At 46.9% G+C, this 25,852-nt stretch overlaps 1 protein-coding gene across 4 annotated transcripts; it reads right to left on the reverse strand.

Annotated features, from left to right (window-relative positions):
- Window positions 1–1,199: 1,199 nt before the first annotated feature.
- Window positions 1,200–25,009, reverse strand: ice1 (KIAA0947-like (H. sapiens)). 4 transcript variants are annotated; one of them, XM_031812156.1, is made up of 22 exons: window positions 24,712–25,001; window positions 24,535–24,593; window positions 23,462–23,496; window positions 21,079–21,097; window positions 20,833–20,944; window positions 19,219–19,295; window positions 19,101–19,138; window positions 18,900–18,982; window positions 18,669–18,745; window positions 18,536–18,573; window positions 18,323–18,405; window positions 17,388–17,424; window positions 15,929–15,985; window positions 13,923–13,988; window positions 12,101–13,822; window positions 9,732–12,070; window positions 7,309–7,477; window positions 6,075–6,235; window positions 5,684–5,874; window positions 4,560–4,660; window positions 4,258–4,356; window positions 1,200–2,806 (listed from the first exon to the last, which is right to left on the reverse strand). In XM_031812156.1, exons 1-22 carry the CDS (start codon window positions 24,790–24,792, stop codon window positions 2,625–2,627), a joined length of 5,826 nt encoding a protein of 1,941 aa, XP_031668016.1. In that variant the 5' UTR covers window positions 24,793–25,001; the 3' UTR covers window positions 1,200–2,624. The 4 variants fall into 4 exon arrangements, with proteins under 4 accessions (XP_031668016.1, XP_031668015.1, XP_031668017.1 ...); XM_031812155.1 differs by having other exon boundaries at window positions 9,732–13,822; window positions 24,712–25,000; XM_031812157.1 differs by having other exon boundaries at window positions 2,632–2,806; window positions 4,560–4,655; window positions 9,732–13,822; window positions 24,712–25,002.
- Between the last annotated feature and the right edge of the window lie 843 nt (window positions 25,010–25,852).

Genomic DNA, 25,852 nt, shown 5'->3' on the forward strand with positions numbered 1-25,852 from the left:
CACCAGGTAACACTGAGTATGCTGTCTAGCAGCACCATATCACCAGGTAACACTGAGTATGCTGTCTAGCAGCACCATATCACCAGGTAACACTGAGTATGTTGTCTATCAGCACCATATCACCAGGTAACACTGAGTATGTTGTCTAGCAGCACCATATCACCAGGTAACACTGAGTATGCTGTCTAGCAGCACCATATCACCAGGTAACACTGAGTATGCTGTCTAGCAGCACCATATCACCAGGTAACACTGAGTATGCTGTCTAGCAGCACCATATCACCAGGTAACACTGAGTATGTGTAAATGTTCTTGGTAAATAAAGGTGATTCTGAAAAGAACACGTTTGCTTTTTTCAATGGAACCTGTATTTTTGATATAAATTGAATGTTCTAGAATAGTTCCAGTTCCACTTGGTTTTTCCATGTGCCATCATGGGCAGGCTTTCTATCACCACAATGGGAAGGAGGAAGAACAGGCTTTTCCCCACTATCCCCATTTAGTTTGACTGGTCAGTAATAATGACCCTTTAAAAGGTCAAGACACAGCAGTGGCATGGATAGTTGATGGATGGATGGATGAATGATGGATAATGGATAGATGGATGCATGCTGGATAGATGAATGATGGAAAATGGATGGATGCATGCTGGATAGATGAATGGACAATGGATGGATGGCTGAATGATGGATGCATGCTGGACAATGGATGGATGCATGCTGGATGAATGGACAATGGATGCCTGCTGGACAATGGATGGATGCATGCTGGATAGATGAATGGACAATGGATGCCTGCTGGACAATGGATGGATGAATGATGGAAAATGGATGGATGCATGCTGGATGGATGAATGATGGACAATGGATGGATGGCTGAATGATGGATGCATGCTGGACAATGGGATGGATGAATGATGGACAATGGATGGATGGCTGAATGATGGACAATGGATGCATGCTGGATGGATGAATGACGGACAATGGATGGATGCATGCTGGATGGATGAATGACGGACAATGGATGGATGGATGAATGATGGATGGATGATGGATAATTAATGATGGACGGACAATGGATGGATGGATAATGAATGCAGGATGGATGGCTGAATGATGGATAATAGATGGATGGATGCTTCTCAATATGGAGAAGTGGAGCAGTCTTCCATGAGACAATAATTGGATCATATTATTAAACAATGTTTACCTCTTAGATTTTAATTTGTGAAATTAAATAGAAATAATAGGCTCTGTAACAGTGAACATTTACAAAACATTTACAAAAGTAAGACGATATTGTATACAACATCATATTTACAAAGTCATGCTTAACATACAAAGAAGCGCAACAGAACACCAAGGGGAACGTGATGCGTTAACCAACAGATAAATAATATGGACATTAAAACCAGTCCCAGAGGTTCAGTCCACAGCACGGTTCAAGATGTCAGATCTGAAAAGGTATGGATAGGTAACAGTCAAATGGATGCTGCTTCACCTTGTCCTCTGATAGGCAACATTCTTGGACCTAGGGATTAGGAGCTAGGGGTTAGGGGTGTGGAAGGGTTAAGGACTAGGGATTAGGAGCTAGGGGTTAGGGGTGTGGATGCTGCTTCACCTTGTCCTCTGATAGGCAACATTCTTGGACCTAGGGATTAGGAGCTAGGGGTTAGGGGTGTGGAAGGGTTAAGGACTAGGGATTAGGAGCTAGGGGTTAGGGGTGTGGATGCTGCTTCACCTTGTCCTCTGATAGGCAACATTCTTGGACCTAGGGGTTAGGAGCTAGGGGTGTGGATGCTGCTTCACCTTGTCCTCTGATAGGCAACGTTCTTGGACTTAGGAAATCCTTTCAGATCTGTAAAAGTGGCAATGGACCTAGGGGTTAGGAGCTAGGGATTAGGAGGGGTTAGGAGCTAGGGTTTAGGAGAGGTTAGGAGCTAGGGATTAGGAGGGGTTAGGAGCTAGGGATTAGGAGGGGTTAGGAGCTAGAGATTAGGAGGGGTTAGGAGCTAGGGATTAGGAGGGGTTAGGAGCTAGGGATTAGGAGGGGTTAGGAGCTAGGGATTAGGAGGGGTTAGGAGCTAGGGATTAGGAGGGGTTAGGAGCTAGGGATTAGGGGTGTGGAAGGGTTAAGGACTAGGGATTAGGAACTAGTTGTTAGGGGTGTGGAGGGGTTAAGGACTAGGGGTTAGGAGGGGTTAGGAGCTATGGGTTAGGGGTGTGGAGGGGTTAAGGACTAGGGATTAGGAGGGGTTAGGAGCTAGGGGTTAGGGGCTAGGGATTAGGAGGGGTTAGGAGCTAGGGGTTAGGGGTGTGGAGCTGCTAAAGACTAGGGATAAGGAGCTAGGGGCTAGGGGTGTGGAGTTGTTAAGGACTAGGGGTTAGGGGTGGGTAGGTGTTAAGGACTAGGGGTTAAGGAGCTAGGGGTTAGGAGATAAGGGTTAGTAGTGTGGAAGGTTTAAGGACTAGGGATTAGGAGCTAGGGGTGTGGAGGGGTTAAAGACTAGGGAATAGGAGTTACGTTTAAGGGACTAGGGGTTAGGAGCTAGGGGTTAGGATCTAGGGGTTAAAGTCTAGGGAATAGGAGCTATGTTTAAGGGACTAGGGGTTAGGAGCTAGGTTTTAGGGTTTGATGTGTCGGCAGAGCGAGGCGATCTGTGTGATGCAGCTGGTGACAGCGGGGGGGACGGGCTGGGTGGTCTCTCCTCGCCATGACGCCAGCGCAGCCAGAGCCTCCTTGGGGTTGCTAGGCGACAGGTCGTAGACAGTGTAGACAGCTGCCAGCTGGACCTCCCAGGGAACACCTGGAAATGACATCACAGAGACTCATTGGTTGGCCATCTGTCCAATTCAGACACACAGATCTGTCCAGACTCATCTGTAAAAACGAAACAAAAAGTTGTTCTGCTCAGATGAGACTGGACAGATGTCTGCCCGGTCCCGTCTGAGCAGACTTACTTTTTGTTTTTAGCAGAAGAGTTAGGGTTACAGGTACATACATCCCCCCAGAAATTGATCAGGAAACAAGGCGTACAGCGCCTTCAGAAGGTAATCAGAACCTGAGGTTATCAGGAAACGAGGCGTACAGCGCCTTCAGAAGGTAATCAGAACCTGAGGTTATCAGGAAACGAGGCGTACAGCACCTTCAGAAGGTAATCAGAACCTGAGGTTATCAGGAAACGAGGCGTACAGCACCTTCAGAAGGTATTCAGAACCTGAGGTTATCAGGAAACGAGGCGTACAGCGCCTTCAGAAGGTAATCAGAACCTGAGGTTATCAGGAAACGAGGCGTACAGCGCCTTCAGAAGGTATTCAGAACCTGAGGTTATCAGGAAACGAGGCGTACAGCACCTTCAGAAGGTATTCAGAACCTGAGGTTATCAGGAAACGAGGCGTACAGCGCCTTCAGAAGGTAATCAGAACCTGAGGTTATCAGGAAACGAGGCGTACAGCGCCTTCAGAAGGTATTCAGAACCTGAGGTTATCAGGAAACGAGGCGTACAGCGCCTTCAGAAGGTAATCAGAACCTGAGGTTATCAGGAAACGAGGCGTACAGCGCCTTCAGAAGGTAATCAGAACCTGAGGTTATCAGGAAACGAGGCGTACAGCGCCTTCAGAAGGTAATCAGAACCTGAGGTTATCAGGAAACGAGGCGTACAGCGCCTTCAGAAGGTAATCAGAACCTGAGGTTATCAGGAAACGAGGCGTACAGCGCCTTCAGAAGGTAATCAGAACCCTGGACTTACACATTTTATTTATTTTACAGCCTTAACCTAAAATGGATTCAATTAAATACAAATATCAGCAATCTACACACAATACCCTATAATGACAAAGCGAAAATAGGTTTAGACAATTAAAAATTAAAATACCTTACTAAAAGTTTGGACACCTACTCATTCCAGAGTTTATTTATTTTTAAACATTTTCTGTATTGTAGAATAATAGTAAAGACATTAAAAATATGAAATAAAACACATGGAATAATGTAGTAACCAAAATCAATTTTGCCTTAATTATTTAACGAGGCAAGTCAGTTAAGAACAAATTCTTATTTTCAATGACGGCTTAGGAACAGTGGGTTAATTGCCTGTTCAGGGGCAGAACAACAGATTTGTACCTTGTCAGCTCGGGGGTTTGAACTTGCAACCTTCTGGTTACTATTCCAACACTCTAACCACTAGGCTACCCTGCCGCCCCAACATTACAACATGGATAGATGAACCATTTCAGAAGCTTTACAGTAGACGGCTACCTTCTGACTGTCCGTGTCTGGCGAATGTGTTGATGACCCTGGCGATGTTCTTCACAGACGAGCCGCATCTCTCCTTTATTCCGAGCTGCCCGAGGCGCCCTAACGAGGTGGTTCTCATGGTTACACTTCATTGGTCAGTACAAATTATATATATATATATTTTTTTAAGAAAGTGTTTCATGAAAAAAATTCTACACAAACAAAACACCACCCACCTATGAGTCTGAGGCAAAACACCACCCACCTATGAGTCTGAGGCAAAACACCACCCACCTATGAGTCTGAGGCAAAACACCACCCACCTATGAGTCTGAGGACCGCAGCCACAGTGACATCCTGGATGGGTGTTTGTCTTGACCTGGGCTGGGTCACCCAGGAGTTCATCATCGGCCACAGCTCTGTACTTTAAACAGAACAACAACAACACACCAAGGCCATGATTCACAGACTGATAAACACACTCCTACATACTGTATCTACTGTCTTCAGTCTGTCATGTTGTCTCTGACTGATAAACACACTCCTACATACTGTATCTACTGTCCCACCCCCACATGCTGTCTAGATCCCCCCCCCCCCCACATGCTGTCCAGACCCCCCCCCCCCACATGCTGTCCAGATCCCCCCCCCCACATGCTGTCTCGATCCCCCCCCCCACATGCTGTCTCGATCTCCCCCCCCCACATGCTGTCTAGATCTCCCCCCCACATGCTGTCTAGATCTCCCCCCCACATGCTGTCTAGATCTCCCCCCCCCCACATGCTGTCTAGATCTCCCCCCCCCACATGCTGTCTAGATCTCCCCCCCACATGCTGTCTAGATCTCCCCCCCCACATGCTGTCTAGATCTCCCCCCCCCCACATGCTGTCTAGATCTCCCCCCCCCACATGCTGTCTAGATCTCCCCCCCACATGCTGTCTAGATCTCCCCCCCACATGCTGTCTAGATCTCCCCCCCACATGCTGTCTAGATCTCCCCCCCCACATGCTGTCTAGATCCCCCCCCCCACATGCTGTCTAGATCTCCCCCCCCCCACATGCTGTCTAGATCTCCCCCCCACATGCTGTCTAGACCCCCCCCCACATGCTGTCTAGACCCCCCCCCCACATGCTGTCTAGACCCCCCCCCCACATGCTGTCTAGATCCCCCCCCCCCACATGCTGTCTAGATCCCCCCCCCCCACATGCTGTCTAGATCCCCCCCCCCCCACATGCTGTCTAGATCCCCCCCCCCCCACATGCTGTCTAGATCCCCCCCCCCCCCACATGCTGTCTAGCTAGATTCATATTGATCTGGATGGTCATAATGACATTAAAAGAGTTTACTAAATGTATGCATCTGGTTTTGTCTGCATTGTTTTGTTAGCTGGTGAATTTCAGTCCAGCTGTGGCAGTCAACAACAACCAATAGCAGGCCTGCTTTCTACCTCAGTAGGTTGTCATGGGTCCACTTCCAGTGTGTATGAGAGCAGAGCAGCTCCAGGGTGAAGACGTGTTGCCAGGCAACGGGGTTCAGGTCCTGTCCCTGTCGCGGGTGTTTCTGGAAGGTCATCTCAGCTGCAGCTCTGACGGACGTCAACGTGCGGGACACCAACTGATCCACGTCACTAGGAGGACTCTGGGGACACAGACATGGCATGAAGTCCAAACAGATGTTACGCCAAGCTTCACAATACACAAACAGGAAATGGCCTTCTCAGCGACGGAATACTGACAACTCTTCCCTCTGTTAATTGATCAAAAGGCGGAGACCAATAGACAACAGTAGATCCATAAACCTGTTCATGACCACAGACCAAGATTACAGAGATGCCATACCTTCTCCCATCCCAGGTAAGCAGTTAGGCAGTGGAGCACCTCTCCGTGAGCTTTGACCTTGGTGACCGTGTGGATGGCCTGGCACACTACAGTCCTGCAGGAGAACACATTGGGCCATGTGGTCACCATGAACAGAACCAGCTTGGTTGACTCAGGGAAATCTGGGGGGGAAAACAAGAACAGAAACAATGTCAACTCAAGCTGACGTCACGTGACGTCAGTCAACTCAAGCTATTCAATGAAGCCATGCTACCTTCTCTAAGGACACCATAGGCCAGGATATGCTACCTTCTCTAAGGACGCCGTACCTTCTCTAAGGATGCTGTAGGCCAGGATGTGTTACCTTCTCTAAGGACACCGTACCTTCTCTAAGGACGCTGTAGGCCAGGATGTGTTACCTTCTCTAAGGACACCGTACCTTCTCTAAGGATGCTGTAGGCCAGGATGTGTTACCTTCTCTAAGGACACCGTACCTTCTCTAAGGACGCTGTAGGCCAGGATGTGCTACCTTCTCTAAGGACACCATAGGCCAGGATGTGCTACCTTCTCTAAGGATGCTGTAGGCCAAGATGATGTGGGGGCTGTGCTTTGGCAAAGTGGGTGGGGTTATATCCTTCCTGTTTGGCCCTGTCCGGGGGTGTCCTCGGATGGGGCCACAGTGTCTCCTGACCCCTCCTGTCTCAGCCTCCAGTATTTATGCTGCAGTAGTTTATGTGTCGGAGGACTAGGGTCAGTTTGTTATATCTGGAGTACTTCTCCTGTCCTATTCGGTGTCCTGTGTGAATCTAAGTGTGCATTCTCTAATTCTCTCCTTCTCTCTTTCTTTCTCTCAGAGGACCTGAGCCCTAGGACCATGCCCCAGGACTACCTGACATGATGACTCCTTGCTGTCCACAGTCCACCTGGCCATGCTGCTGTTCCAGTTTCAACTGTTCTGCCTTATTATTATTTGACCATGCTGGTCATTTATGAACATTTGAACATCTTGGCCATGTTCTGTTATAATCTCCACCCGGCACAGCCAGAAGAGGACTGGCCACCTCACATAGCCTGGTTCCTCTCTAGGTTTCTTCCTAGGTTTTGGCCTTTCTAGGGAGTTTTTCCTAGCCACCGTGCTTCTACGCCTGCATTGCTTGCTGTTTGGCATTTTAGGCTGGGTTTCTGTACAGCACTGAGATATCAGCTGATGTACGAAGGGCTATATAAATAAATTTGATTTGATTTGATGAGTTACCTTCTCTAAGGATGCTGTAGGCCAGGATATGTGCTCTGTCCCAGTCCCTCCTCCGTCGGCACAGAGCAGTGTAGACTCTAACCAGAGCCTGGAGGTGAGACCCAGGCAGCTCAGTCCTCTCAGTCTTCAGCTTAGTCAGCATCACCGACATCAGATCATCTGCCAGAGGCTGACAAGTCACAGGACAGCCATGTACCAATGATTCACAGTACCAATGATTCACAGGTCAGCCATGTACCAATGAGTCACAGGACAGCCATGTACCAATGAGTCACAGGACAGCCATGTACCAATGATTCAGAGGACAACCATGTACCAATGATTCAGAGGACAGCCATGTACCAATGATTCAGAGGACAACCATGTACCAATGAGTCACAGGACAACCATGTACCAATGAGTCACAGGACAACCATGTACCAATGAGTCACAGGACAACCATGTACCAATGATTCACAGGACAGCCATGTACCAATGACTCACAGGACAACCATGTACCAATGAGTCACAGGACAACCATGTACCAGTGATTCACAGGACAGCCATGTACCAATGAGTCACAGTACCAATGATTCACAGGTCAGCCATGTACCAATGAGTCACAGGACAGCCATGTACCAATGAGTCACAGGACAGCCATGTACCAATGAGTCACAGGACAGCCATGTACCAATGAGTCACAGGACAGCCATGTACCAATGAGTCACAGGACAGCCATGTACCAACGATTCACAGGACAGCCATGTACCAACGAGTCACAGGACAGCCATGTACCAATGAGTCACAGGACAGCCATGTACCAATGAGTCACAGGACAGCCATGTACCAATGATTCACAGGACAGCCATGTACCAATGAGTCACAGGACAGCCATGTACCAATGATTCACAGGACAACCATGTAAGAGGTGTTACCGTCTACAAATTAAAGGGATACTTTAGGATCTCTGCTAGCAGATACCATAGACTTCTAGTCATTATGCTAACGCTAGTTAGCAACTACGTTCAAACTGCACAGAGACATAAAAATGGTATCGAGTTCATCTGACTCTGTCTGGGGAAGTCGATAAAGGAGACCATCTGACTCTGGGGAAGTCGATAAAGGAGACCATCTGACTCTGGGGAAGTCGATAAAGGGTCTCATTGACAAAATCCAGAATAGAGGTCGACCGATTAATCGGAATGGCCGATTAATTAGGGCCGATTTCAAGTTCTAATTTATACCTTTATTTAACTAGGTAAGTCAGTTAAGAACACATTCTTATTTTCAATGACGGCCTAGGAACAGTGGGTTAACTGCCTCGTTCAGGGGCAGAACGACAGATGTTCACCTTGTCAGCTCGGGGGATCCAATCTTGCAACCTTACAGTTAACTAGTCCAACGCTCTAACCACCTGCCTCTCAATTGCACTTCACGAGGAGCCTGCCTGTTACGCGAATGCAGTAAGCCAAGGTAAGTTGCTAGCTAGCATTAAACTTGTCTTATAAAAAACAATCAATCATAATCACTATTTAACTACACATGGTTGATGATATTACTAGATATTATCTAGCGTGTCCTGCGTTGCATATAATCTGACTGAGCGGTGGTAGGCAGAAGCAGGTGTGTAAACATTCATTCAAACAGCACTTGCGTGCGTTTTGCCAGCAGCTCTTCGTTGTGCGTCAAGCATTGCACTGTTTATGACTTCAAGCCTATCAACTCCCGAGATAAGGCTGGTGTAACCGAAGTGAAATGGCTAGCTAGTTAGCGCGCGCTAATAGCGTTTCAAACATCACTCGCTCTGAGCCTTTTAGTAGTTGTTCCCCTTGCTTTGCATGGGTAACGCTGCTTCGATGGTAGCTGTTGTCGTTGTGTTGCTGGTTCGAGCCCGGGGAGGAGCGAGGAGAGGGACGGAAGCTATACTGTTACACTGGCAATACTAAAGTGCCTACAAGAACATCCAATAGTCAAAGGTTAATGAAATACAAATGGTTTTGATTTGAAGTCCTATAATTCCTAGAATAACTACAACCTAAAACTTCTTACCTGGGACTCATGTTAAAAGGAACCACCAGCTTTCATATGTTATCATGTTCTGAGCAAGGAACTGAAACGTTAGCTTTCTTACATGGCACATATTGCACTTTTACTTTCTTCTCCAACACTTTGTTTTTGCATTATTTAAACCAAATTGAACATGTTTCATTATTTACCTGAGGCTAAATAGATTTTATTGATGTATCATATTAAGTTAAAATAAGTGTTCATTCAGTATTGTTGTAATTGTCATTATTTAAGCCGATTAATCGGTATCGGCGTTTTTGGTCCTCCAATAATCAGCGTCGGCGTTGAAAAATCATAATCGGTCGACCTCTACTCCAGAAGCCTTCAAAAGATCCTATGGTAAATATGCTATGTAGGTAAAGCTGTTCGTGACTAACCTGATTGTCTGAGAACTCAGAGAGGACCTCCTTCTCCTCATCCCGTAACACAGGCTTCCTAGACAGATTCCCAACAAACAGGTGACTCTTGATGACAGGCAACAGGTCAAAACACTGGGCTGCTATCTTCTCTAAGGCCTGGGATACGGAGGCTTCGCCTGCTGCTTTCCCAACCAGTTTCTCCTTCTCTAAGGCCTGGGATACGGAGGCTTCGCCTGCTGCTTTCCCAACCAGTTTCTCCTTCTCTAAGGCCTGGGATATGGAGGCTTCGCCTGCTGCTTTCCCAACCAGTTTCTCCTTCTCTAAGGCCTGAGATATGGAGGCTTCGCCTGCTGCTTTCCCAACCAGTTTCTCCTTCTCTAAGGCCTGGGATATGGAGGCTTCGCCTGCTGCTTTCCCAACCAGTTTCTCCTTCTCTAAGGCCTGGGATATGGAGGCTTCGCCTGCTGCTTTCCCAAACAGTTTCTCCTTCTCTGTAGGCTGTGAAGAACTCCCATGTTGAGGTGTCCTGAGTAGTGGGTCAGGACTGGCTGATGTCATGGAGGATATCCCCTTCGCAGCAGGGCCGGCCGTCGCCCCAGCAGGAACGGCCGTCGCCCCAGCAGGGCCGGGGGAGCAGTTATCCAGCCTCAGTCTTTTGGCACTCTTTGGTAGAAGCATGTTGACTCCACTTCGCTTCCCTCTTTGCTCCGTTTTGGTGAAAGCCGTGGACGAGGAGTTGATGGTTTTGAAGCCAGATATCTGACTGACAGAGCTGGAAGGTGTGGTCCCCGTCTCAGCAGAAGACATAGAGAGGTTTCCTCGGAGGATACTGAGAGTCCAGGCACGGGCAGACAGTTCTGGATACATGCTGTCTAGAATCCTCATGGAGTTCTCCTGGGCGGGACTAGTGGAGGAAGAGGAGGGGCTGAAGGCAGGAAGTCTCCCTGGAACAGGAACAGCGTGTTTAGGAGTGGCTGAACCAAACTGTAGTGGTGAGGAAGGGGTGGTTCGAGACGGGGAGCTCAACATCTGACCATCAGGTGCTGTTTGGGACCCCACAGGGGAAACAGGCCCTTCCATTGGTGAGGGAAAGGACAGTTTACCAATCACCTGTCTTGGATTGCCAGGTTTTACCGGTCTCGGAGGAGTTACAGTGAGAGGCATCAGAAGAGGAGGTAGTGGAGGACCCATTTCAAAGCGAACCCTCCCAATGGGAACTTTCCATGTACGTTCTGGGGAGTGGCCCACAGGCAAGGCTGCTGTACGTTCTGGGGAGTGGCCCACAGGCAAGGCTGCTGTAGGTTCTGGGGAGTGGCCCACAGGCAAGGCTGCTGGCCTGATCCCTTCACTCATGTCAGGGCTGAGTCTTTCAATAATAACTTTACATGAAAGGGTGGTCGTTTGCTCGCCGTCCCTGGGAGCCGCGCCGTCCCTGGGAGCCGCGCCGTCCCTGGGAGCCGCTCCGTCTTTCACTGAGCTGGTTTGGACTGCGTTTGATCTAACAAGACTCTTCCTGACACGCCCACTTCTAGTACTGATCATCTCAGTCTTGTCTTTCCCACCTAGTTTCTCAGACCCTTCATCTGTCAGCTGGGACTCAGACCTTGACTCAGAGATGCAGTCGGTGGTTGTAGGACGCTTACGGTCAGCTTTCATATCCTGGTGTTGTAGAACATGGACTGGGCGATCACAATCTTTCAGCATCCTGTTGTTCAAATGCTCGTCACTCTGTAACTCTGTTGGAGACGGTGGATTCCTAACGTCAGACCCTGGGTCTTCAGCATCTTTCCTTCCATTCATCCTCTTCGGTTGTGTACCAGATCTCAGGAGCTTCACGTTCACCACAGGGGAAAGACATATGGGACTATGTAACCTCTTGCAAACTGTATGGTTTCTGCTACTCTGAGCATTGGGTTTTGTTGCCTGGATGTCTTCATGGAGTTCAGATGTCGTAGTACAGTTCTCTACGTTCTTTACAGAGCTCATTAAACTGGCAGGAGAGATGTGGACACTTGTTTTTGTCAGAGGTGCCAGAGACTTCTGTTCAGATGATGATTCCTCTGCCCCAGCAGAATGCACCGTGATGACTGTTGATACTATACCTACATCCTTCAGTCCTTCTGTAGGGTGACTGGGGGAGACCAGTCCTTCTGTAGGGTGACTGGGGGAGGCCAGTCCTTCTGTAGGGTGACTGGGGGAGGCCAGTCCTTCTGTAGGGTGACTGGGGGAGGCCAGTCCTTCTGTAGGGTGACTGGGGGAGGCCAGTCCTTCTGTAGGGGGACTGGGGGAGGCCAGTCCTTCTGTAGGGTGACTGGGGGAGGCCAGTCCTTCTGTAGGGTGACTGGGGGAGGCCAGTCCTTCTGTAGGGTGACTGGGGGAGGCCAGTCCTTCTGTAGGGTGACTGGGAGGGAACAGTACATCACCAACCTGTTTCCAAGAGAAACCCTCTTCATCGTCTTTATCTGATTCCTGGCCTGTAAACAACTTGTCTTGTTTATGGGGACATGCTTGAGGAGCTGCTTTCTGATCAGTTGTGTTACATTGAGTGTTAGGAGCCCATTCAGTCAGTTGTTCTGGACCAGTCACTGTCTCCGCAGAACACTCAACCAGAAGACTGGGTTCCAGCTGTTTAGTGGAGGGAGTTTGAGACACGCTGGCCTCTCCTGACTGATCTTTAATGCTTTCTACTTTCTTTGAGTCCCCATGGTTGATGCTCTGACCCGCCAAGACACAGCCATTATAACACGGGTCAGTCTCAACATCCATCTCTGTCATGTCTGGTGAGAAGTCCTGCACTTCTTCTCCTTGTGTCTGGGTGAGTGAGGTCTGAACGGCCCCAGTATGGACAGAGAGGTTGCCTGGATGCTCTACTGAGTTTGGGAGACACTCTGTGGCTTTGGTAAAGTAAGGTAGATCATTAGAGGAGGTTTGACTCTCTCCTGATGGGGACTGGATGGTTTCAGCAGCTGGTTCTACCTGCATGTCTTCCTGTTCACAGACAGCCACACTGTTCCTCTCTGTCTCTCCTGAGGTCCCTGTGGCCAGATCAGAGCTTTTTCTCAGAGTAGAATTAGTGCTGTCTGAAACAGGGCTTTCTCTCGGAGTAAAATTAATTCTGTCTGATGGTAGTTCCACTGAGGAGTCTGCAGGTTGTTGTCCTGACAACACAAGGGCCATCTGATTGGCTGGTCCAGTTTTCTGTCCTGCTGTCTGATTGGCTGGTCCAGGCTGCTGTCCTGCTGTTTTATTGGCTGGTCCTGTAGTGTAGACAGAGTGGTTTCTGTTCTCTAGAGGAAATCTGGTCCCTCGAGCTCTGGACTCCAAGACATCATCCAACCTCTCCTGAGCTGAGGAGCAGGGTAAGGGGGAGAGGACAGGGGGCAGCGGCTTGAACCAGTCCAGGATCTCCTCAACTGATCTACTATGTTTATGGCCTGGCGGGTCAATGTTCCTGCTGGGTCCATGACCTGCCGGGTCATTGTTCCTGCCGGGACCAGGGTCTGCCGGGTCACTGTTCCTGCCGGGTCCAGGGACTGCCGGGTCACTGTTCCTGCCGGGTCCAGGGACTGCCGGGTCACTGTTCCTGCCGGGTCCATGGCCTAGCGGGTCACTGTTCCTGCCGGGTCCATGGCCTAGCGGGTCACTGTTCCTGCCGGGTCCATGGCCTGCCGGGTCACTGTTCCTGCCGGGTGCAGGGCCTGCCGGGTCACTGTTCCTGCCGGGTCCATGGCCTGGCGGGTCACTGTTCCTGCCGGGTCCAGGGCCTGGCGGGTCACTGTTCCTGCCGGGTCCAGGGCCTGGCGGGTCACTGTTCCTGCCGGGTCCATGGCCTGCCGGGTCACTGTTCCTGCCGGGTCCATGTCCTGCCGGGTCACTGTTCCTGCCGGGTCCATGTCCTGCCGGGTCACTGTTCCTGCCGGGTCCATGTCCTGCCGGGTCACTGTTCCTGCCGGGTCCATGGCCTGCCGGGTCACTGTTCCTGCTGGGTACATGGCCTGCCGGGTCACTGTTCCTGCTGGGTACATGGCCTGGCGGGTCACTGTCAGGTCTGTGGGGTTCAACTGTGCTGCGGTCTTGTAGGTGCTCCTTTAACTGCCGTTTCCTCCTGGCTGTGAGTGAGACAGAGACATAATGATATTCTGGTCTGTTGTAACAAGGGAAGGTCCATTATATCATATGACATCATTACAATGCGTCTTGAATACATACCAGGGAGGTGTGATGAGGGAGGAGCTACACACACCCATAGATCCTCCAGCAGCCTCTGGATCTTCTCTGTAAAACACACCACCGTATCAACACCGTGACGACTGTAGGTACTACACAACACCGTATCAACACCGTGACGACTGTAGGTACTACACCCCACCGTGACGACTGTAGGTACTATACCCGACCATGACGACTGTAGGTACTATACCCCACCGTATCAACACCATGATGACTGTAGGTACTATACCCGACCATGACAACTGTAGGTACTATACCCCACCATGACGACTGTAGGTACTATACCCCACCGTGACGACTGTAGGTACTACACCCCACCGTGACGACTGTAGGTACTACACCCCAACGTGAGGACTGTAGGTACTACACCCCACCGTATCAACACCATGATGACTGTAGGTACTATACCTGACCATGACGACTGTAGGTACTATACCCCACCATGACGACTGTAGGTACTATACCCCACCGTGACGACTGTAGGTACTACACCCCACTGTGACGACTGTAGGTACTACACCCCAACGTGAGGACTGTAGGTACTACACCCCAACGTGACGACTGTAGGTACTACACCCCAACGTGACGACTGTAGGTACTACACCCCAACGTGAGGACTGTAGGTACTACACCCCAACGTGAGGACTGTAGGTACTACACCCCAACGTGACGACTGTAGGTACTACACCCCAATGTGACGACTGTAGGTACTATACCCCACCGTGACCACTGTAGGTACTACACCCCACCGTGACCACTGTAGGTACTATACAACACCGTGATCACTGTAGGTACTATACAACACCGTGACGACTGTAGGTACTATACAACACCGTGACGACTGTAGGTACTATACAACACCGTGACGACTGTAGGTACTATACAACACCGTGACGACTGTAGGTACTATACAACACCGTGACGACTGTAGGTACTATACAACACCGTGACGACTGTAGGTACTATACAACACCGTGACCACTGTAGGTACTATACAACACCGACCACTGTAGGTACTATACAACACCGACCACTGTAGGTACTATACAACACCGTGACGACTGTAGGTACTATACAACACCGTGAGGACTGTAGGTACTACACCCCACCGTGACCACTGTAGGTACTATACAACACCGTGAGGACTGTAGGTACTACACCCCACCGTGACGACTGTAGGTACTATACAACACCGTGACGACTGTAGGTACTATACAACACCGTGACGACTGCAGGTACTATACAACACCGTGACGACTGTAGGTACTACACCCCACCGTGACGACTGTAGGTACTATACCCCACCATATCAACACCATGACGACTGTAGGTACTATACCCCACCGTGACGACTGTAGGTACTATACCCCACCGTGACGACTGTAGGTACTACACCCCACTGTGACGACTGTAGGTACTATACCCCACCATATCAACACCATGACGACTGTAGGTACTATAATACACTGTGACGACTGTAGGTACTATACCCCACCATATCAACACCATGACGACTGTAGGTACTATACCCCACCGTGACGACTGTAGGTACTACACCCCACTGTGACGACTGTAGGTACTACACCCCACTGTATCAACACCGTGACGACTGTAGGTACTATAATACACTGTGACGACTGTAGGTACTATACCAAACCGTGACGACACCCCACTGTGACGACTCTAGGTACTATACAACACCGTGACAACTGTAGGTACTACACCTAACCAACACCCTGATGACTGTAGGTTTTTAATTTTATTTAGGCAAGTCAGTTAAGAACAAATTCTTATTTACAATGACGGCCTACCGGGGAACAATGGGCTAACTGGGGCAGAACAACAGATTTTTACCTTGTCAGCTAGGGGATTCGATCCAGCAACCTTTCGGTTACTGGGCCAACGCTCTAACCCCTAGGCTACCTGCCGCCCCAAAGGTCTTAGTGTGTGGTATCAACTTGGGTTATAGTGTAATAAAAACATACCTTTATCCACCTGTGTTTCTTCAGGTGCCGTTGCTTGAGTTGATGAGCTCTTTAATACTGAACAAAGACAAGATTGAACTTAATTAAACAAACGCTGTGATACTACTACTGCTACTACTACTACTAATACTGCTACTACTGATACTACTACTACTACTACTACTGCTACTACTGATACTGCTACTGATACTGCTACTACTGATACTACTACTACTACTACTGCTACTACTACTACTACTACTAATACTGATACTACTACTGCTACTACTACTACTAATACTGATACTACTACTGCTACTACTGATACTGCTACTACTAATACTACTGCTACTACTGATACTACTACTACTACTACTACTGATACTGCTACTACTAATACTACTGCTACTACTGATACTACTAATACTACTACTACTGCTACTACTACTGCTACTAATACTACTACTACTACTGATACTGCTACTACTAATACTACTACTGATACTGCTACTACTAATACTACTGCTACTACTGATACTACTACTACTACTACTACTAATACTGATACTACTACTGCTACTGCTACTACTACTGATACTACTACTACTACTGATACTGCTACTACTAATACTACTGCTACTACTGCTACTACTACTACTACTAATACTGATACTACTACTGCTACTACTACTACTAATACTGATACTACTACTGCTACTACTACTGCTACTACTACTACTAATACTGATACTACTACTACTGATACTGCTACTACTACTACTGCTACTACTGATACTACTACTACTACTACTACTGATACTGCTACTACTACTACTGATACTACTACTACTGATACTGCTACTACTACTACTACTAATACTGCTACTACTGATACTACTACTACTAATACTACTGCTACTACTGATACTACTGCTACTACTACTACTAATACTACTACTACTACTGATACTGCTACTACTAATACTACTGACACTGCTACTACTACTACTACTACTACTGCTACTACTGATACTGCTACTACTACTACTGATACTGCTACTACTACTGATACTGCTACTACTACTGATACTGCTACTACTACTACTACTGCTACTAATGCTACTACTGATACTACTACTACTGATACTGCTACTACTACTACTAATACTGCTACTACTGATACTGCTACTACTGATACTGCTACTACTGATACTGCTACTACTGATACTGCTACTACTGATACTGCTACTACTGATACTGCTACTACTGATACTGCTACTACTGATACTGCTACTACGAATACTGCTACTACTACTACAACTGATATTGCTGCTACTACTGATATTGCTGCTACTACTGATAATACTACTGATATTGCTGCTACTACTGATAATACTACTACTACTGCTGATACTACCACTACTACTGATACTACCACTACCACTGATACTACTACCACTACTACGAACAGCACTGTTACCTTTATTCTTCTCAGTCTCCAGTTTCTCTAGTCGTTCCTGGAATAGAAACAGGGTCCAATCAGACCGTTTCAAAAGACCTTTCCAGTTGATACTACAGCCAATGAGAGTCTGATACTACTACTACAGCCAATGAGAGTCTGATACTACTACTACTACTGATACTACAGCCAATGAGAGTCTGATACTACTACTACTACTGATACTACAGCCAATGAGAGTCTCTAACACTCTACAACAGTGGTCACCAACCTTTTCTGAGTCAAGATCATTGAGTCAAAATGCAAGCTGAGATCTACCGCTCTGATTATTTTTAAACAGGACTTCAGAAAAACATAACCAATTAAAAACAGTTCTGTAGCAATGAGGTTTGAGCAGTAGACTATAGGCCCAATACATTATACAGTGCCTTGCAAAAGTATTCATCCCCTGCTGTGCTGCTGCTCCAGTTTCAACTGTTCTGCCTTCTTATTACTTCGAACATGCTGGTCATTTATGAACATTTGAACATCTTGGCCATGTTCTGTTATAATCTCCACCCGGCACAGCCAGAAGAGGACTGGCCACCCCACATAGCCTGGTTCCTCTCTAGGTTTCTTCCTAGGTATTGGCCTTTCTAGGGAGTTTTTCCTAGCCACCGTGCTTCTACACCTGCATTGCTTGCTGTTTGGGGTTTTAGGCTGGGTTTCTGTACAGCACTTTGAGATATCAGCTGATGTACGAAGGGCTATATAAATACATTTGATTTGATTTGAAGTCACTCTGCATTATTTCTGCATCATACACCAATTCCTGTTGTTAATGACCAGAGTGAAATATTCCTCCATATTGAAAAATACTCTAATAAAAACAACTTATCGGAACACTTTGTTAAACTCCTTCATCGCAGCTGCAGTGCTGGTTGTAGCGTGAGTGGAAGTAGGGAGAACATGCAAACCTGAAGATGTAGAAGCTCGTTCTCCAGTACAATCTTCTCTGTTTTCAGCCTGGTAATGTCACGCTCTTGCTTGAGTTGAGAATCTAAAACAGAACAACCCAGAGGCACATCGTCAATAAGACAAGACAGGTAAAGGCTGTGTGACAGATCACAATAGGAATATTGTAAATGATGTTTCCCACAGACTAGCAGATAATAAAAAGTAATAGCAACCTTGAAACAGTACAAGTTGTTTTTCCAGGTCGTATTTTCTGTTGGTGAAATCAGAAGGTAGAAACATGAGTACAGCAACACCATGACTTATTCCATCCACTTGTTGTTTTAGTGCTCGGTGAAACCCCCTTACAGAACGGATGTCCTGGCGTTGTCCTCCTTCAACTGCTGCACTTCATCTGCTCCCTTCTGACATGTCTTCAACGACACCTGACAAGACAAACACACGTCATCACCGTACTAAACACTTTGACACCAATACTTCACCACGGTTTTTAGTTCAGTGGGTTGAAACCACGCAGACAAACATTGGATAAGTGTTAGAACGAGGAGGATTTATTGTCCCGATAGAGAATACTGTTACCTGTGTTGTCAGCAGGTCTTTCTGCAGTGCCGTCTTCTCCTGTCTCAGCTGGACATTATCCACACACTGCTTCTCTGTTGTCTCTTCATAATAAAACACAGGTAAGACTGAGTTACATACATCAGACAGTGGACTATTACAATGTGGGTATATCAGCGGTTGAGGGTTTACAGAAAGTACAATTATAACCAGAGACAATACCTGCTACCATCTTCAGCTGGTCCTCAAGTCTCTTCTTTCTGGAGAACAGAGAAAAGAGATGTCAGCGGAACAAGAACCAAACAAAATATGCTGTCAAATGTTCTTGATGAGTCCTTACAGAGTCTCTGTGTTGTTGTTCTGCTCCTTCAGCCTCTCCACTTCCTCAAACAGCTGCTGGGACAACTTCTCAGCGCTCTATAGGACAGAAACACAACACTGTTAGAGCTCTCCAGGACAATAGGACACAGCTCTGTTAGAGCTCTCCAGGACAATAGGACACAGCTCTGTTAGAGCTCTACAGGACAGAAACACAACTCTGTTAGAGCTCTCCAGGACACAGCTCTGTTAGAGCTCTCCAGGACACAGCTCTGTTAGAGCTCTCCAGGACACAGCTCTGTTAGAGCTCTCCAGGACACAACTCTGTTAGAGCTCTCCAGGACACAGCTCTGTTAGAGCTCTCCAGGACACAGCTCTGTTAGAGCTCTCCAGGACACAGCTCTGTTAGAGCTCTCCAGGACACAACTCTGTTAGAGCTCTCCAGGACAATAGGACACAGCTCTGTTAGAGCTCTCCAGGACAATAGGACACAGCTCTGTTAGAGCTCTCCAGAACAATAGGACACAGCTCTGTTAGAGCTCTCCAGAACAATAGGACACAGCTCTGTTAGAGCTCTCCAGGACAATAGGACACAGCTCTGTTAGAGCTCTCCAGGACAATAGGACACAGCTCTGTTAGAGCTCTCCAGGACAATAGGACACAGCTCTGTTAGAGCTCTCCAGGACAATAGGACACAGCTCTGTTAGAGCTCTCCAGGACAATAGGACACAGCTCTGTTAGAGCTCTCCAGGACAATAGGACACAGCTCTGTTAGAGCTCTCCAGGACAATAGGACACAGCTCTGTTAGAGCTCTCCAGGACACAACTCTGTTAGAGCTCTCCAGGACACAACTCTGTTAGAGCTCTCCAGGACACAACTCTGTTAGAGCTCTCCAGGACACAACTCTGTTAGAGCTCTCCAGGACACAACTCTGTTAGAGCTCTCCAGGACACAACTCTGTTAGAGCTCTCCAGGACACAACTCTGTTAGAGCTCTCCAGGACACAACTCTGTTAGAGCTCTCCAGGACACAACTCTGTTAGAGCTCTCCAGGACACAACTCTGTTAGAGCTCTCCAGGACACAACTCTGTTAGAGCTCTCCAGGACACAACTCTGTTAGAGCTCTCCAGGACACAACTCTGTTAGAGCTCTCCAGGACACAACTCTGTTAGAGCTCTCCAGGACACAACTCTGTTAGAGCTCTCCAGGACACAACTCTGTTAGAGCTCTCCAGGACACAACTCTGTTAGAGCTCTCCAGGACACAACTCTGTTAGAGCTCTCCAGGACACAACTCTGTTAGAGCTCTCCAGGACACAACTCTGTTAGAGCTCTCCAGGACACAACTCTGTTAGAGCTCTCCAGGACACAACTCTGTTAGAGCTCTCCAGGACACAACTCTGTTAGAGCTCTCCAGGACAATAGGACACAGCTCTGTTAGAGCTCTCCAGGACAATAGGACACAGCTCTGTTAGAGCTCTCCAGGACAATAGGACACAGCTCTGTTAGAGCTCTCCAGGACAATAGGACACAGCTCTGTTAGAGCTCTCCAGGACAATAGGACACAGCTCTGTTAGAGCTCTCCAGGACACAACACTGTCATGATGAGTAGAATGGAGCAGTTCACATCTCTTACCTGCTTAGCCTCCAGCTCTGCCCGCACGGCTTCGTACTCTGCATGTTGCTTTACCAGAGAAGCTACTTTCAACTGCAGATCATCAAGTTGTATACGCTGCTTACTGGTCTCCCTGGAACAATGTGACAGAAATAATGAACAACTTTATGTTGTCAACCATATACGTTTACAAAACATGTCTAATAATTACAAAGACATAGAAGAGCATTTAGTAAAGAGGAACTATAGAAGTGAAATGTGTCATACCTCTGGGATGTCTGAAGCTGTAAACAAACTGTCAAGGAAAACACTTCATAATAATGGAATTAAGCAGAGCCTTTTATCCAAAGCATTAATGCGTGCATACATTTTAGGTACGGGTGGTTCTGGGATTCGAACCCACTATCCTAGCGTTGCCAGCGCTACGCTCTATCAACTGAGCTAGACGAACACTTCTAATAACACTGACAGTAGTGCAATGGGGGTGGCAGGTAGCCTTGTGGATAAGGCTGTTGGGCCAATGGGGGTGGCAGGTAGCCTTGTGGATAAGGCTGTTGGGCCAATGGGGGTGGCAGGTAGCCTTGTGGATAAGGCTGTTGGGCCAATGGGGGTGGCAGGTAGCCTTGTGGATAAGGCTGTTGGGCCAATGGGGGTGGCAGGTAGCCTTGTGGATAAGGCTGTTGGGCCAATGGGGGTGGCAGGTAGCCTTGTGGATAAGGCTGTTGGGCCAATGGGGGTGGCAGGTAGCCTTGTGGATAAGGCTGTTGGGCCAATGGGGGTGGCAGGTAGCCTTGTGGATAAGGCTGTTGGGCCAATGGGGGTGGCAGGTAGCCTTGTGGATAAGGCTGTTGGGCCAATGGGGGTGGCAGGTAGCCTTGTGGATAAGGCTGTTGGGCCAATGGGGGTGGCAGGTAGCCTTGTGGATAAGGCTGCCCCCCCCCCCCCCCAACACTAAATGCTCCCCGGGCACCGATGACGTGGATGTTGATTAAGGCAGCACCCCCCCCCCAACACTTCTGGGTTAAATGCAGAGGCCACATATGGGTTGAATACATTCAGTTGTGTAACTGACTAGGTATCCCCTCTTCTCTCTAATACATGACAGACCATCTAAGACTGAAACCACATCAACAGATAAAATACTGAACCTCGTTCCCAGAACCTCATTCCCAGAACCTCATTCCCAGACACTTCAGCCCAAATGCGTCAAGAGTCTGGTCGACCAATGTGTCAAACGTGGGACTTCGTTAGCAAATAGAAAGGCCAGGAGAAACTCCCTGTGCAGAGGCATTGGCTTAATCTACCAGCCAATCATCTCACACAGCACCTTTCCCCATGTGGAGACACGCCTCGCAGTCACGTGATTCGCAAAAATGTAAAAATGACAAATACTTTACCTCAGTAAGGTCACCCCCATAGAATTCTAAAGGTCACCCCCATAGAAGTCTAATGGCCACCCCCATAGAATTCTAATGGCCACCCCCATAGAATTCTAATGGCCACCCCCATAGAATTCTAATGGCCACTCCCATAGAAGTCTAAATGGCCACTCCCATAGAAGTCTATGGCCACCCCCATAGAATTCTAATGGCCACTCCCATAGAAGTCTAAATGGCCACTCCCATAGAAGTCTAAATGGCCACTCCCATAGAAGTCTAAATGGCCACTCCCATAGAAGTCTAAATGGCCACTCCCATAGAAGTCTAAATGGCCACTCCCATAGAAGTCTAAATGGCCACTCCCATAGAAGTCTATGGCCACCCCCATAGAATTCTAATGGCCACTCCCATAGAAGTCTAAATGGCTACTCCCATAGAAGTCTAAATGGCCACTCCAATAGAAGTCTAAATGGCCACTCCCATAGAAGTCTAAATGGCCACTCCCATAGAAGTCTAAATGGTCACTCCCATAGAAGTCTCATAGATTACAGACTTGTTATGATGGTGTTATATTGTAACCAGTGAAGTCAAAACAGACTTGTTATGATGGTGTTATATTGTAACCAGTGAAGTCAAAACAGACTTGTTATGATGGTGTTATATTGTAACTAGTGAAGTCAAAACAGACTTGTTATGATGGTGTTATATTGTAACACTAGTGAAGTCAAAACAGACTTGTTATGATGGTGTTATATTGTAACTAGTGAAGTCAAAACAGACTTGTTATGATGGTGTTATATTGTAACACTAGTGAAGTCAAAACAGACTTGTTATGATGGTGTTATATTGTAACTAGTGAAGTCAAAACAGACTTGTTATGATGGTGTTATATTGTAACTAGTGAAGTCAAAACAGACTTGTTATGATGGTGTTATATTGTAACTAGTGAAGTCAAAACAGACTTGTTATGATGGTGTTATATTGTAACACCAGTGACAGGAGTGAAGTCAGAGGAGTGAATTCAGAAACAGTGGTCATCAGTACCAGAGCCAGCCAATCAGAACAGTTCTGTTCATTCCAAGGGAGGCACTGAAACCTAATTAACGACTGAAGAGAGGCTGAAGAGCATGAATGGCTGAGGCCCTAATGAATGACTGAAGAGAGGCTGAAGAGCATGAATGGCTGAGACCTAATAAGTGAAGAGAGGCTGAAGAGCATGAATGGCTGAGACCTAATAAGTGAAGAGAGTGAATGGACTTTTGAAAGGATATCTTCACACTTCCCTTGATATTCACTCAGCAGGTGACTGAAAAAAAATAAGTGAAACAGATTACATTAGTAGCCTACCGTTTCTAAAACATACTAGTCATTCACTGCACCTGTTACATTAAACATGGTAGGCCTAGCTACATATGTGTTTTACAATGTCATTTTCAGTTCCAAAACACAGCTAGCTACATCAGATGAGTCTAGATAGAGTCTATGGGTCCTAGTCAGTCAAACCAGGCATCGGGTCAATGACAACACTGTTGCTGCTCTGTGACATGTGTAGCAGACAGGCATATAGCTTTAACGTCGTGTCTGGTTCCGTTTCCACACGGATGTTTATTGACAAGTGGAATGAAACTGTCATCAGAATTCAGACAATGTAGGTTTGTTTTCAACTTCCAGGGAACCAGACTACAGAGTTCGATTGAATAGCCCCCACCCTGAGTATGTAGTTAGTTAGCTGTTTGATTGAATAGCCCCCCCACCCTGAGTATGTAGTTAGCTGTTTGATTGAATAGCCCCCACCCTGAGTATGTAGTTAGCTGTTTGATTGAATAGCCCCCACCCTGAGTATGTAGTTAGCTGTTTGATTGAATAGCCCCCCCACCCTGAGTATGTAGTTAGCTGTTTGATTGAATAGCCCCCACCCTGAGTATGTAGTTAGCTGTTTGATTGAATAGCCCCCCCACCCTGAGTATGTAGTTAGCTGTTTGATTGAATAGCCCCCCCACCCTGAGTATGTAGTTAGCTGTTTGATTGAATAGCCCCCCCACCCTGAGTATGTAGTTAGTTGTTTGATTGAATAGCCCCCCCCACCCTGAGTATGTAGTTAGCTGTTTGATTGAATAGCCCCCACCCTGAGTATGTAGTTAGCTGTTTGATTGAATAGCCCCCCCACCCTGAGTATGTAGTTAGCTGTTTGATTGAATAGCCCCCCCACCCTGAGTATATATGTAGTTAGTTAGCTGTTTGATTGAATAGCCCCCCCACCCTGAGTATGTATGTAGTTAGCTGTGTTTTAGGGGCCTGTACAGCCTCATCTCATCACACAAGTCTAATAACGTTAGTTACTTACTCGGAGTCAATAGTTTTCTGTTTCAAAACCAGGAGAGCTGCCACATATTCGTTTAGGTTCTACAATGAGAGAGGATGGATTGTCCGTCAGTATAGTTTGGTGAAATATTAGCTAACTATCTTTTTCTCCAGGTTTGAAGCAAGTATAGTCCAGTAGCCAGAGCCTTTCTCTCCTCACCTGGTGAAGCACAGTGCAGTTTTGACAGGCTCCAGTAGTTGCTCCTGAAGCGATTTTGGAAAGATTCTCCCCCGGCATCATGATAAGTCGTCACAGTTACTGTCCAATATCCCAAACTAGTAATGTAAAAAATGTCAAAATAGACCTACTGACATTAAAAACACAAACACTTGACAACAAATTCGGCATGACACAAACGCACTGTCCCACGTTGACTCAGGACCCGAAATACACACAGGGTTGTCTATAGAAATGCCGGTCTGAAAAAGTCAAACATTTGCGATATATTTTTTCAGATTTTTTATATATTACATTTTTGTATTATTATTATAAACAAGAAATCAATACAAAAAGTACATGGGGGAACACAAGCCTATATAAAGAATATCCCAAGGACAATGGGCTAGGGGAGGGGCTGGGGGCGGGGCTGGGGGCGGGGCTTGGGGGTACAATTATCACGTTACACAACGACCTTAAGGGGAATATTTTCACGTTTATCATTCTAACAGCTTATTTGTTGTATTTAATTGTCTTAAAATAAAGTTCCATTTATATTTGTAATGTAAAAAAATGTGGTGTTTTGTTTGTACATTTACATTTGTGAATATGGCCAAAAGAATTATGAAATTAATTGTTTCAACTTATTTCTATATATAGTGTAAAATCTTCATAAATGTGTTTGATTATAAATCTACCGATGTCTTGCCACAGATTCCTTAAATGCATAAAATACTAAAAAAGATACAACACTGTTTCTGGGTGGTCATTACAAAAGGTACCATTTGAAGTTATATTTTTCTTATCTTCTTCATGATATGGTGGTTGGCAGGATAATATTTATTAATAATTTTTAAAGAAACTTCCTTAATTTTGTTAATAAGTAGGTATGTGTGTGGCAATATCCAAACTTTTTTCCAACAGACATGATCAATAAAACCGTTCCAATATGGCATGACATAAGGAATAGATACAACATCCTGTTGAAACAAGGTTCCTATAGTTCTATTGTTGTTGAATGGACCAACATGACATAAGGAATAGATACAACATCCTGTTGAAACAAGGTTCCTATAGATCTTGTTGTTGAACAGACCAACAGAAAAACTAATCTTTCCTGCTGATGAGTCAACATGGTTAATTG

The sequence above is a fragment of the Oncorhynchus kisutch genome, unplaced genomic scaffold (assembly GCF_002021735.2).
Source record: "Oncorhynchus kisutch isolate 150728-3 unplaced genomic scaffold, Okis_V2 Okis02a-Okis13b_hom, whole genome shotgun sequence".
NCBI lineage: Eukaryota > Metazoa > Chordata > Actinopteri > Salmoniformes > Salmonidae > Oncorhynchus > Oncorhynchus kisutch.

Coding starts and splice junctions, on each gene's coding strand:
- ice1 (XM_031812155.1), bottom strand. CDS start 24,792: ATGATGCCGGGGGAGAATCTTTCCAAAATCGCTTCAGGAGCAACTACT. Junction 19,139..19,218: donor AACAACAACACAGAGACTCT/GTAAGGACTCAT, acceptor TCTGTTCTCCAG/AAAGAAGAGACTTGAGGACC. Junction 4,661..5,683: donor ACCCATGACAACCTACTGAG/GTAGAAAGCAGG, acceptor TTCTGTTTAAAG/TACAGAGCTGTGGCCGATGA.